The sequence below is a fragment of the Misgurnus anguillicaudatus genome, chromosome 21 (genome assembly GCF_027580225.2).
Source record: "Misgurnus anguillicaudatus chromosome 21, ASM2758022v2, whole genome shotgun sequence".
NCBI classification, from domain to species: domain Eukaryota; kingdom Metazoa; phylum Chordata; class Actinopteri; order Cypriniformes; family Cobitidae; genus Misgurnus; species Misgurnus anguillicaudatus.
In genome coordinates, this window is record NC_073357.2 from 35404831 (window position 1) to 35417895 (window position 13065).

Below are 13065 nucleotides of genomic sequence, written 5' to 3' on the forward strand. Positions count from 1 at the left end.
ATCAACAGGGTCTGTGGTGGGCTTTCCAAACTTTCCAAATTACCAAAGAGAATCATTTTGACTTTCAGTTTTTAAAAACACAGAAGTTATTTTATGTTGTATTTTAAAAATAGTTGTAATGGTCATTTATATATATATATATATATATATATATATATATATATATATATATATATATATATATATATATATATATATATATATATATATATACAATCTAATTATTAACATTAATCACTATGTGTGTTCCCTGGGATTTTAACCCATTATGTTACATTGCAAGCACCAATTGAGCTGATGGAAGACATCACTGCAGTACATCTACGCATTTTTACATCTCTGTTACACAAATTCAGATCAAAAATTGAGCGTGCATTTATTTTATGAGACCTTCAAAGTTATTGTTGCCATTTGGTGTTTTAGTCATTAATTTTGACGCCTTCGCATCCTTTGTCTTGTGTTTGTGTCTTTCTCGATTCTGTCTTTCTGAATCTGCTGCTTGGTCACTTCTTGTCACTCTGTATTGTTAGTGTGGACATCTGACCTCTGACTCCTGTTTTTAGAGAGAGTTTAGGATCTTGGTGCTAGAAGTTTGTGAAGGCATGTGGCCTCAATGTCACCCTAACCCCTTAACGTTAAAGAGAATGCGTGTATATGAGAGAGAGAGAGAGAGAGACTGGGTTGTGTTAGCAGCAAATATGTAATAATAATATCAGTGTCAAAAGAGAAAATCGGGCCTGACTTAATCCTGGAGAACCCACGGGTCAAATTTGGCCAATGTTAATTGCTGCTAAGAGAAGGGTTCTTGGGACATTAGGGATTTAATGTCTCCATTATATGTACACTGCAAAAAATGACTTTCTTACTTAGTATTTTTGTCTTGTTTTCAGTAAAAAATATCTAAAAATTCTTAAATTAAGATGCTTTTTCTTGACAAAAATACTAAGTAATTTTTTGCAGTGCACTGTAAACCCGAATAAGTTGGGATTACTCAAAAAATTTGAGGTAATCAGTTGCCTCAAATCTTTTGAGTTTTGATGATCCTGATTTTAATTATGCAGAACTTCTAAGTTTTGAGTTTCTGGTTCTCATTTATGTTAATTGGACCTAACTGAAAGTACTTAGTTAGTTCACACAAACATTTTAATTACTACACAGTTATATTTTGAGTTTTTGCATATCAAACATTTTAATTACTACACAGTTATATTTTGAGCTTTTGCATATCAAACAATTTAATTACTACACAGTTATATTTTGAGTTTTTGCATATCAAACATTTTAATTACTTCACAGTTATATTTTGAGTTCTTGCAACTCTAACATTTAATTTACTAAACTTGTGTTTTTTTAGTTCTTGCAAATCATATGTGTCATTTACTATACTTTTCTATTTGAGTTCTTGCTAAGCAAATTATTTATTTTCTATATCAGGTTAAATCAACTTCTAAAATCTTTATCAAAATGCTTCAGCAATTTCACAGAAAGACATGACATATGTAATAAAATTTTGGCAATTTATTTCACAAAAGGATTGCTCCACAGCACATTTCATACATTTAAACTAGCATGAGACAGTTGCATTAAACATCTCTCTTAAATTTACAAATGTGATACAATCTGCAGTCAAAAATTAAAGTCTGTTTAGCAACCCACAAAAGTAAAGTTACCCTTTTAATGGGTTCAAGGTAACATAACTGTTTAATAGCATTTAATATTTTTCAGTCAAAAATTTAATTCTCTTAGCAACACAACATACCTTTTAACAGGCTCAAACTGTTTAACAGCATTTTATAAAATGAGAAATGAGCAAGTAATGCTTAACAGCCAACTTTATATATTAACACCACACAGTTGCATTAAACATGACAATTTCTTAAACTGAACCGTTTGTTAATACAATAACTTGTCAATAAGAACTAAGAAGATATAAGTAAAAAATCAAAGTAACATCAGTTAGATAACATTTAAGTAACTCTTTTTGTCTTTTGTGTGTGCTGAGGTAGTACAAGTTATGCTTCACATCAACTCGTTCTTTAATGTTTGCAGGCGAGGAGACAGTTTCCCACCTTCCAGGCCAAGCAAAAGTTTTTTGCACAAATACAAATGTTTTTGCAAGTCATTTTGGATATTGTATGTGAAAAGCATACTGGAATCCAAACAGGACAAGAAAGGCCTCTGGAAGTTGGTTGTGGGTGGGGAGTGGACCAATTCATCCTCAAGAACAACAGAGACATTCACTGGGTCACTATGCATTTGGGCATTAGAGCTGTAACGCACAACCGTATATTGCTCCAGTGGCTCCTTCTCAATGTGCACTTCAGAATCTTCAAGCTAAAAAATCAGAAACAAAAAAGATTAAGAACATGAAAATGATGCTGCCAGAATTTAGTACATCACTTATTAGGAATTATCCGTTACATGGCTTCTACACAGGTGACTTTTGAGTTCACCGAATGTGTGAAACATGCAGGGGCAATCATGATACATACAAGGAAGTGGACTTATTTTTGAGCAGTGTCTATGTTCTAGTCTGTGGTGTCTGAGGAGGTGGAGTCTTGAACGATGAATCTTTTTACACCCTGCACTCCCAGTCTATCATCTTATTTGAAATCTGAAAAGAAACATTTACATGGTTAAACACTATGATTCAAACAGTAATAGCAAGCAGGATCTAAAAATAAACAGGTAGCAAACGCAACAATTCTCTCTCATTAAAACACATACATTGACAAATGCAATATAATGCATATTAATAGTATACATATATGTCTCATTTACATCTCATTGCGTGATATTGAGTTAATCACTTAAACTGCCATGTGCACAACGATTCACATTAACCACTGTTTATTACTTTTAGACCAGTCATTTAACACATCGACTAATAGTATAAACACAAACTTAAAAACCCTGATCAATACATATAAAACTTGCATTGCCATAACCTTAATATACACATCATTAGAAACAATCATTTTGACCACGCTTAAGTTATCGTCACATTGAGGGGGGTTGACGTGCGCCACGCGTGACCTACTTTTCATTAAACACAGTTTAGCTACTTTTTAACTAATAAAGTGCATAAAACAAACTCATAATAATTCCCACAACAGTCACTGAAGCATTAAAGCAATAAATAATAGGTTTTCTAGGGGTTTTACCTGCAATAAGGGAACAGGTATACAGACAAAGAAACACGCTGAGTTTCCCTCGATCAGTGTATTGCTCTATGATACTAAAGGAACGCGTGCTTGACCCTAGTCACCTGTCAACGCCCCCTACTGGAATCTTCCAGTACTGCAGTCACTAAATTCCCTAGCCAAATATGCCATTACTCACAAAAGACAGCAACAATGTGACAACGCATCTAAAAATATTATATCTACATCACATCTAACTGTTAAACACAATTATGTACATGAAAAGTAAACATAATGGCCTTTAGAATTGATACATTGAGGTGATACTTACAGCACCCCATGAAGCGACCGATCCGTCATCTTGAGGAGAAGAACTCAACGCGAGCAGCTTACGTGAACACCGATGACGTCAGACGCAAAATCTCTAAACTGAGGGATTTTAAGTTGGAGTACATTAAAGAGACAGTTAGTGCAAATTAAAAACAACATGCATTCATCTAACTTAAAAAGTTTAATTTGTACAAACTCATAAATATCTGAAAGTTCTAAATACTCAACAAGGTTAATTAATTTGAACTAATTGTAATGATTTAAGTTAACAGTACTAAATAGAATTAATTACTTTGAGCATTCGGGTTTACAGTGTGTAGACAGTTCATATATATTATATGTAGACAGTTCATATATATTACTTCTTTATTCTGTTATTTAACTTGTGTGTTAAGCTTTTTTTATATAACTTTGGGGTTGTGCACACCAAAACTTTTAAACGCGGCTGAAAATGCCTTGAGGACGCCAAATGCCAGCTGTTTATCAGCCGAACGCTTTGGTAGCTGTGATACTTCAGCTGTGAGCCGGTTGGTTGCTGTGGTAATGTCCCGCCCCTCCTCCACTGTAATTGGATGGCCGTGTAAGAACTGACATGACGAGCAGAGCTTTTTACTCAAAGTTGAATATTTTTGAACTCTCTGCGCTCAGCGCTGAGCGCAAAAAAAACCCAAGCGGCGGGTTTCAGCGCGGAAAAAACTCGCTAGCTGCTTGCTTATTTGAAAAACACAGAGTTTCCATTGGAATCAATTGAAAACATGCGCCGGCCACGGCCGTAAATCCTTTGGTGTGTCCAGCCCCTTACTATTTCACTTTTAATTCTACAGCATATACTCTGCCCTACAAAGCCAAAGCGCAGTAACTACGCATTTGGTCAAAATTGAGTTAGGGGTTGAAATGGGCTTTGTGAGATCTGTTGTGTCTTGTGACAAAGTCTCCTGGTTCAATTTTGTCCCATTTCAGAAAAACGTGTGTGCCAAAATTGCAGTAACATGTTTGACTGGCTGGTGTAAAAAACTTTAAAGCCATTTTTCTCAGTTTCAGTGTTTGCGTAGATACTGCACTTAGCCTTTGGAGGGCAGTACTTATTTTGGACTTTTCGCAAAGCCCAGATTTGTGCGCAAACCAGATGCAAATGCGTTGGTATCACTGTAAGTTCACACTGCCGCAGACTTGAGCTTCCAAAGAAGTCAAGCCAACCGGTCAAGGACGCTTGTCAAAAAGTACAGGGAAGCTTGTTGAAGCTTTGGCCTCTCTGAAGTCTGTTTTCTCAGAACTAATGTTTTGGTAGGAATGAAAGTTTACATCGTATGTTGCTCCTGAATCAGCTAGCAGGGCTCCAGACTACCACCAAATGGTGGCATTTTACCACCAAAATTTGAGAGTGTGTCACTAAATTTTACATCCAGTCGCACATGTGCGACCAGTAAATTTGACCTTTTTTGTGATGTGACACTGAATTTAAAACAGCACATTGTACTTTCTGCATCTATCATCAAAGTATTTATTAGTAATACAATGTATTACTTAGTAGAACTCTGAATATTTGGTTAGCATGTTGATTTACGGTATGTGCCCCTAAATTATCTGGTTGTGCCCCTAAAATTTTCAGTTGGGGGCCACTGTGCTGCTAGTGAAAAAGTTAGTCTGGAGCCCTGGCTAGTGAAGAATGTCTAGGCTATATTCAGATATATATTCAGGTTGCTGGCGTTTTGCCGCTGCTTGACGCTGAACCGCATCATAGCTCATAACTATAAAGTTGAGCTTCTTTCAACTTTCTGATTGACGCTATGGTCGCTCAAAACGCGACGCTGATGGATTTGACGCTTTTTTTTACGTAAATTAATGACTTCCGGTAACTTTGGAAGCTCAAGTCTGCAGCGGTGTGAACGTACAATAACTGTGCTTTCACACCACCACCGGCGAGTAAATCAATAAAAGCTCTGGCTGCCCTACCAACAATGCTATAGAAAAGGTGTAGTGGACGCTCTGACACTCGAATGCATCCTCTCAAGCGGAGGTTTCCACCTCCCGATTGGTTGCCGCCGAATGTTTACGTCTTCCGTTTGGTTGCCCCACACCACGTCATAGCTCATTACCATAAAGTTGTGCTGATTTCAACTGGCTTCGACACACACAACGTACATGATGCGCTACTGCTCGACAGAGCTCACCCCTGTCTCTCATTGAAAATGAATGACTTCTGTCCACTTTGACACTCTTCCCGGTGGCGGTGTGAAAGCGCAGTTACCAATTTAAAGTTTTTGTCATGCCAATAAAGCACATTTAAATTGAATTTAAGTGTGAGTTTTGAGGTTTGACTACTCATTTTCCGGACTCATTTAAACTCTTACATCCTCATGATGAGCATACATAAAAACTTCCTACCTGTTTGAATATTATTGAGAAATCGTTAAAATATAGAAGTAATGAAATCTTAAATTTTGAGAAAGAGCCATCAGATTTTCTCCTAAATGGTAAGATGATTGGTAAAACAGTTGCTATTTGTTTTTGTGGGAGTGTGTTGTCACACATAGCTGGAACTCTGAGGTTCTCCTGCTGTTATGCTGCATGTTAAAGCCTTCTTACCCAGACCTCCCAGTTCCTGGTAAAAAACTTCTTTATTTTACATGAAAGAGATGCTGGGAGGTTCTCAATCTCTCTATCCTTTCCTTATTCCCTTTCTTTATTTATCTGCTCTTTCCTCTTTTATTCACACTGCACTCATAGTTTTTTTCATAAAGAGTCTCTTGTTCCTACTCAGATGTATTAAAAGGCCGTATTGTGATGTATTGCCTTTATTCTCTACAAAGCTGACGTTTTACCACACAGAAAGTGTTGTTTTCATGTCTTTCCCACATATTTTTCTCACTGTAGGCACCCTCTGTCCTATTATATCATTGTCTAATTCAGTTTCATTCTCTCTCTCTCAGGCATATGAATGGGCACTAGAGGGCATGCGTCATCTGGCATGTGTTAGTATGGAAGACTGTGGCATGACTGAGAAGTGCCAGAACGTGATCACATGTTTGGAGACCTATCACAGTCAGCATCCTCCAATTCCAGACTCTCGGTTCCAGGAGATGAAGGACCTTGCCGGGGAGCTGAGGAGCGAGCAGGGACTCAAGCAGTGGAAGTTCGCCTGGTCCAAGTGTCAGGAGACCAAGCAGATGTTTGAGAAAAAGCTGGAGATAGCCCTTCGTTCTCGCCGTGAGAGTGACTCAAGACCAGCGAGCGGAGCTTCTTCCAGGCGGAACTCACAGATTAGTGCCAAAGGTCAAGAGCGTAGCAGTAGCATCTCCTTCTCGTGTCGTAAAGCATTCGGTGTAGGCTGGGGCCGAGAAAGACTTTCCTCTCATTCAAGCTCATCCTCAACACCCGGCAGCCCTTCAGGCATTCGCCTGGACACCTGTGACTCTTTCCAAACTCCCACGGGAAGCCCCTATAGCACGGAGCACAGAATACCCCACAGTACCCCCATCAGATCCAACAGGTTGACGCGCAGTGTCTCTACAGATGAGGCTCCTCAACGTCCACAACCGGAAGGGCAAGCATCATCTTCCTCATCTTCCACGAGCCCAAGCATTTCTTCTATGGAATCAAATCGCAGGGTTCTGCGGAAGACTCAAAGCTTTGATACGGGCGGTAGCGAAAGTGTATCGCGTTACGGGACCTGTCAACGAACTCTGAGCGAACCTGCACGAAGAGGGAACACGGGTGTGTTTATTAAGGGTCTAGAGGTGAGCAGCACTGAGGTGATCGATCGGCCGTACAGTCCGCGGCTGCCGCCCATGCACGGGTGGTCTTCCTTCGATTCACAACGCAGTGGGAGTCCCGCTCTAGAACCGCGCAGCAAGGGCAGGTAGGTCAAACAGAGCACACGTGCAAGCATTATTGCACACTCACCTGTTATAACATTAGCACAGTCAGCCATGGAGGTCTGCTGAATACAGGCCATGAGATCAGCTTACTGAAGCATGCTTTAGCATTAAACAAGATTTTATATAACCACCGCCGTATGAATGGTGTGTAACAGAGCACACACACACACATACAGTTTGGCAGTAATGCATTACTCACTTGCTGTTGTAACAATATGAGCAATGGAGCTGCCAAGACACACAGAAACATAAATATTTAGCCTGTCTCACAGGAGAATATAAATGAATACTGACATGTTCGACAGTTGAATGCTTAAAATAGGCACATGCAAGAAAGCCAAAGTTAAAATAAATGCACATGGACTGGATTTTATATCATATACCCTGCCATGTGTTGAACAGCCTCACGTGTGCATGAAGAAGTTATAAGGGGATAGTATGATTATCTCTTATATTACAGTAGGCAATCACAAAGCCCATAATCTTAAAAATCTCAATGGATTCTTTTTCCAGCTGTGGGACCTTCTGGTCACCCTTTAACCCCCTGGGAAAGCGCCTGAGATACAGATTACTTTCCCAGGTGGGAGCTTCTCCACTGCACCGTAAAAAAAAATTTTGGGGGTTAAATCAACTCAGATTTACAAGTCATTTCAACTTACTATTATTTAACTTGACAAGAGATGAGGTAGTGGCTTTAGAGGTACAGAAAGTTTTTTTCTAAACATCATACATAAAATCTCTCAACGTTCTGACAGAAGTTACTGTAGTTTGTGTCCTGAGACAGCAGACCTAATTTAAATTGTGAATATAAATGTCATATAACAACCATCTAAAAATATAAAGTATGTATTTATTAACACATGCATGTATCTAGTCAACTGGCCACCCGCGGGCCAAATGCGGCCCTCAATCATCTTTATCCGGCCCACCGGTCATCTTCGTCTGATTTAAAATCAGCATGGTTACTTTTACCTTTTCACTGTACATGGCACATGACGGCCGATAAAACAGAAAGAGAGTCGTAAAGGGGCTGCGTGGGATGCCAACCATTTGTGGGTGCGTAAATATCCGGTCCAATTCGAGCTTTGGATGCATTACATTTTTTTATTTTTGTGCAACTACACCCCATGTGACACGCCAACCAGAAGTGATTCATTTTAGTGTGTTCTAATCAAACACAAGGTGAAGATTATTAATCCTTTTATCAGTAACACTTAAGTTAAAAACAATTGATTACTGGTAAGTCAATTATGAAGTATAAATATATTCGTAGATTAAAGGCTCTAAAGCTTCTTTCCCATGACACAGATTTACGATTAAACTGAAATTTCTTTAAGGCTGCCACTAGGGGGCGAACTCCTGACAGTCATGTCCTGATGTAGTGTACAATGGAAATGCGGTTTAGCCTATATATCTTTAAAATAATAAAAAATGAAAACATGAAGTGCAATTTTAGTCATTAGGAGAAGACTGGTTGTATGTTGTGGATACTTAAAATGTAACAATTTATGTATGTTAAACAGTTATAAACAAAAGAAGTTTAAGACTGAGCTCTACATGTGTTGATCTTTTACACTTGCACTTCTTTGTGCAATGGGCAATGTTTATAGTTGTTCATAACAATAGGCTTTATGCCCTGCTGCAGTACTTCCTGAACTTCAGCCAGCTCCTTGTTTCCTGTCTGCCATTATTGGACAAACTGATTAATCCAGGTGTGTCTGATTATTGTTGTTGTGGCTACTGAGGTCAGGCACACCTGGATTAATCAGTTTGTCCAATAATGGCAGAAAGGAAACAAGGAGCTGGCTGAAGTTCAGGAAGTAGTGCAGCTGGGCATAAAGCCTATTAACATTTGGCTCTTGCAATGTTAAACTAAAGATAAAAGTAAAAAATATATGAAAGGTAAAAATAGGGGTAAAAGTTTGGCCCGCATTATATTTACAATTTTAAAATCTGGCCCCCGAAGAAGAGTAGTCAAAGACCCCAGACTTATTGTGTAGCCAATCCTCTTCTTAATAAGATAAGGTACCTCTTCAGTGCTACAGTCTTTCTGGACTATAGTATTAACCCCAGTGTTCGAATTATGTCAGAAGATTATGGGGGGGTCCCCTAGCTAACACTGATGGACCACTACTTTACACAACATATAAAATCCTTACATACAGTAGTTATGGCGTTTTAATAATGTAGCCTTTCTACATTCAGACATATATATATATCCTATGCAGTTTTAATTAACAATGTTTTTTAGAAAACCTTTCTCTTTGTCCTTATAGCTTCATTTAATTAAGTGTAGCTAATCAAGATATGTTAACACTTGTGTCCATCTCTGCCCCTCAGTAAACTTCGTCACATTGTGGACGAGATGGTTACAACAGAGCGGGAATATGTGCGTTCTCTGCGGTACATCATTGACAACTATTTCCCTGAGATGGAGCGCGCCGACCTGCCGCAGGACTTGCGTGGAAAGCGCAGCGTCATTTTCGGGAACCTGGAGAAGCTGGTTGATTTCCACAGCCAGTATTTCCTTAAAGAGCTGGAGAGCTGCTGTAACCACCCACTGCGCGTCAGCCACTGCTTCCTGCGACATGTAAGAGACTTTTATTCTTTACCTTCTTTACCTTTAAAAATAAATTAGATTCTTATAACTAATATAATTGTCTATAACATTTTCATTTCTTTGGGATTTCAAATATAAACTTCAAATCCAATTTTTGTGCATATCCGATTTCATGTTTTTAATCCAAATTAGATTTGGACTGACAGTGTGAGCAATGTCTTTGTTCTCTCTTTTACTTGCTGTGTGCATGTGAGTCAAGCAGAGCTCTGATGTCTTTAATGAGTATCAGTCTGCATCTCATTTAGTTCCTCAATAGTTGTGGTAAATTTACAGTGCCGGCTCGCATGAAGCTCCTAACTTTATGACACTTTCAAAAGCAGTGATTCACAGGAAGGAGAGGGAAAGACACATTGTTTGACCTACAGCAGTGCATGAACTAAGAGCAAATCACATTTGACATATTCTTGGCATAACAGTACATGCAATGAAATTATGGCACACTCCATATGAACCTAAACACATTACAAATCCATTAGGTCTTTCCAAACAAAAGCACACCTGGAAATTATTTGGCAAAATGTTCCCTTCCTCCATTTCCGGAACAACAAGGGTTGTTTTGCTCCAGTACATTAAAATGGAAAGGTGGTTGTTAACCCTGACATATTGCTTTTGTCCTTTTTTCCATATGAACCTACATCAAGACCAGTTCAGCCTATATGCCTTGTACAGCAAAAACAAGCCAAAGTCAGATGCGCTTCTGGCCAGCCATGGAAACAGCTTCTTCAGGGTGAGCAGCTGGACAATACTTACTGCAGACCAGAGAACATCGTACATGAAAGACTACTCGGTGTAGATATATCTCATTAAGTTTCTTTCTTTTCAGCATAAGCAGCTAGAATTGGGAGATAAGATGGACCTGGCGTCATACCTGCTGAAGCCCATCCAGCGCATGAGTAAGTACGCCCTGCTGCTCAAAGACCTGATCAAAGAAGTGAGCGAGGTCCAGGAGCAGGAGCTAGCATGCCTACGTGCCGCCACAGAAATGGTCAAATTTCAGCTTCGCCACGGCAACGATCTGCTTGCCATGGATGCCATCAGAGACTGTGACGTAAGTGTGCAAATACGCGAATAAACATGATTGTGTTTACATGTACAGATAATGATACATTGTCTGTGCTCTCAGGTGAATCTGAAGGAACAGGGCCAATTGGTTCGTCAAGATGAGTTCACGATTTGGTACGGCAGAAAGAAGTGCCAAAGACACGTGTTTCTGTTTGAAGACCTAGTGTTGTTTAGCAAACCCAAACGGATAGAGGGTGGTCTGGATGTTTACATATACAAACATTCTTTTAAGGTACGTGTGTTTGTTATAGCACTAAATGTGCAACAGTGATTGTTATATGTTGTTTGATTGTGCCTCTTTATACTCTCTGTAGACAGCAGATGTGGGTATGACAGAGACGTCGGGTGATAATGCCCTGAGGTTTGAGATCTGGTTCCGTAGGAGAACATCAAAGAACCAGGCCTATATTCTCCAGGCCGGCACTGGTGACATCAAACACGCCTGGACTTCAGACATCGCACGGATATTGTGGCAACAGGCCACACGAAATAAAGGTGAGAAAGAACTGAAATGGTTGTGTGAGTTTATTTGGATTTGTTTTGTTTAGCACACTATAATGTGGAAATACTGAATAAGAGAGCTGAAAACAGAAAATGCTGATTTAAAGGAAAACAGCACAGTTTTTCAATATTTTACTATGTTCTTATCTCAACTTAGATAAATTAATACATACCCATGTTTTTTTAATGAGTGGACTTAAACTTTATACAGCGCGTTGTGACTGTGTTAGCATTTAGCCTAGCCCCATTCATTCCTTAGGATCCAAACAGGGATGAATTTAGAAGCCACTAAACACTTGCATGTTTTCCCTATTTAAAGACTGTTACATGAGTAGGTATGGTGGCACAAAATAAAACGTGGCAATTTTTTAAGAACTATATTGTGTGGCGGAAGAGCACTTAGTTTGCAGCACTTTGACCTTGGCACGCAGTAACATCATCACTCCTGACTCCTCCCCCTCTCACTTATACTTACATTAATATTTGCTGCGCCAGAGGTCAAAGTGCTGCAAACTAAGTGCTCTTCTGCCATACAATATTGTTCTCATTTTTTATCCGCTTAAAAAATCACCACGTTTTATTTTGTGCCACCATACTTACTCGTGTAACTACTCATGTCTTTAAATGGAGAAAACATGGAAGTGTTTGGTGGCTTCTAAATTCATCCCTGTTTGGATCCTAAGGAATGAATGGGGTTAGGCTAAATGCTAACACATTCACGATGCGCTGTACAAAGATTAAGTGCATGCATTATAAAAAGATAAGTATGTATTAATTCCTCTTAGTTGAGGTAAGAACATAGTAAAATATTGAAAAACATTTTTCTTTAACATAAAGAACATTTTATCTGTCGGAGTCTGATGCTGATAGAAAATATTTACATCACTATTTTATTTCTACAGTTTGGCATGACTCTAAGCATGAGAGAAGAATGCAAATTAGATACATTGTTTCCTAAATCAATGTGTTTGCATATTTACTGTCAGTGTAAAGAAATCAGATTTACACTCATTCTAATCCACATCTTAAGCCTGGAATATAGTCAGTTTTTTTACATGTACGTGAATGTATGTGCACGGTTAAACGCACAGCCTTGCAAAGTATAGTTTATTTGAATCATACGTGTACACAGACGTTTGATGCATAAGCATTGCAACCAAATGTACCAAACAGTACGCACCCACTCTTATGTTGATGAAAACTGCATCACGCACATTTTAACGCTGACCCTCACGTACGTGCAAAAAATAGACTATACTTCAGCCTTTATGTGTGTGTGTGTGTGTGTGTTTGTGTGTGTGTAGGCTATGTGGTGATAATGGAAACACTAATGCTTTGTTTGTATATGTGTGTGTGCATGCAGAAATTCGAATGCAAGAGATGGTCTCAATGGGGGTGGGAAATAAACCCTTCCTGGACATTAAACCCAGTGATGCTGCTATCAATGACAGAGCCATTGATTACATTATGAAAGGCAGAGGTGAGCCTGTTTACTAACACTTGATCTTTTAATCCCAATAACTTCGAACTG

At 38.9% G+C, this 13065-nt stretch overlaps 1 protein-coding gene and 1 long non-coding RNA gene across 7 annotated transcripts in view; one reads left to right on the top strand and one right to left on the bottom strand.

The window, feature by feature from the left end:
* plekhg4 (pleckstrin homology domain containing, family G (with RhoGef domain) member 4) overlaps positions 1–13065 on the top strand; it is a 103409-nt gene that overhangs the window by 86287 nt on the left and 4057 nt on the right. For 5 of the 6 annotated variants that reach the window (XM_073859017.1, XM_073859019.1, XM_073859022.1 and 2 more), the window contains exons 14-20: positions 6404–7332; positions 9692–9937; positions 10605–10698; positions 10795–11019; positions 11095–11265; positions 11348–11528; positions 12898–13014. In XM_073859017.1, the coding sequence (XP_073715118.1) occupies positions 6404–7332; positions 9692–9937; positions 10605–10698; positions 10795–11019; positions 11095–11265; positions 11348–11528; positions 12898–13014 (1963 nt within the window). The remainder of the gene's footprint in view (positions 1–6403; positions 7333–9691; positions 9938–10604; positions 10699–10794; positions 11020–11094; positions 11266–11347; positions 11529–12897; positions 13015–13065) is intronic. The other variant, XM_073859020.1, reaches the window with a different exon arrangement.
* Positions 1504–3462, bottom strand: LOC129431810 (uncharacterized). Its single transcript, XR_012359959.1, has 3 exons — positions 3165–3462; positions 2493–2614; positions 1504–2334 (listed from the first exon to the last, which is right to left on the bottom strand). It is a non-coding gene; the product is annotated as an uncharacterized lncRNA (long non-coding RNA).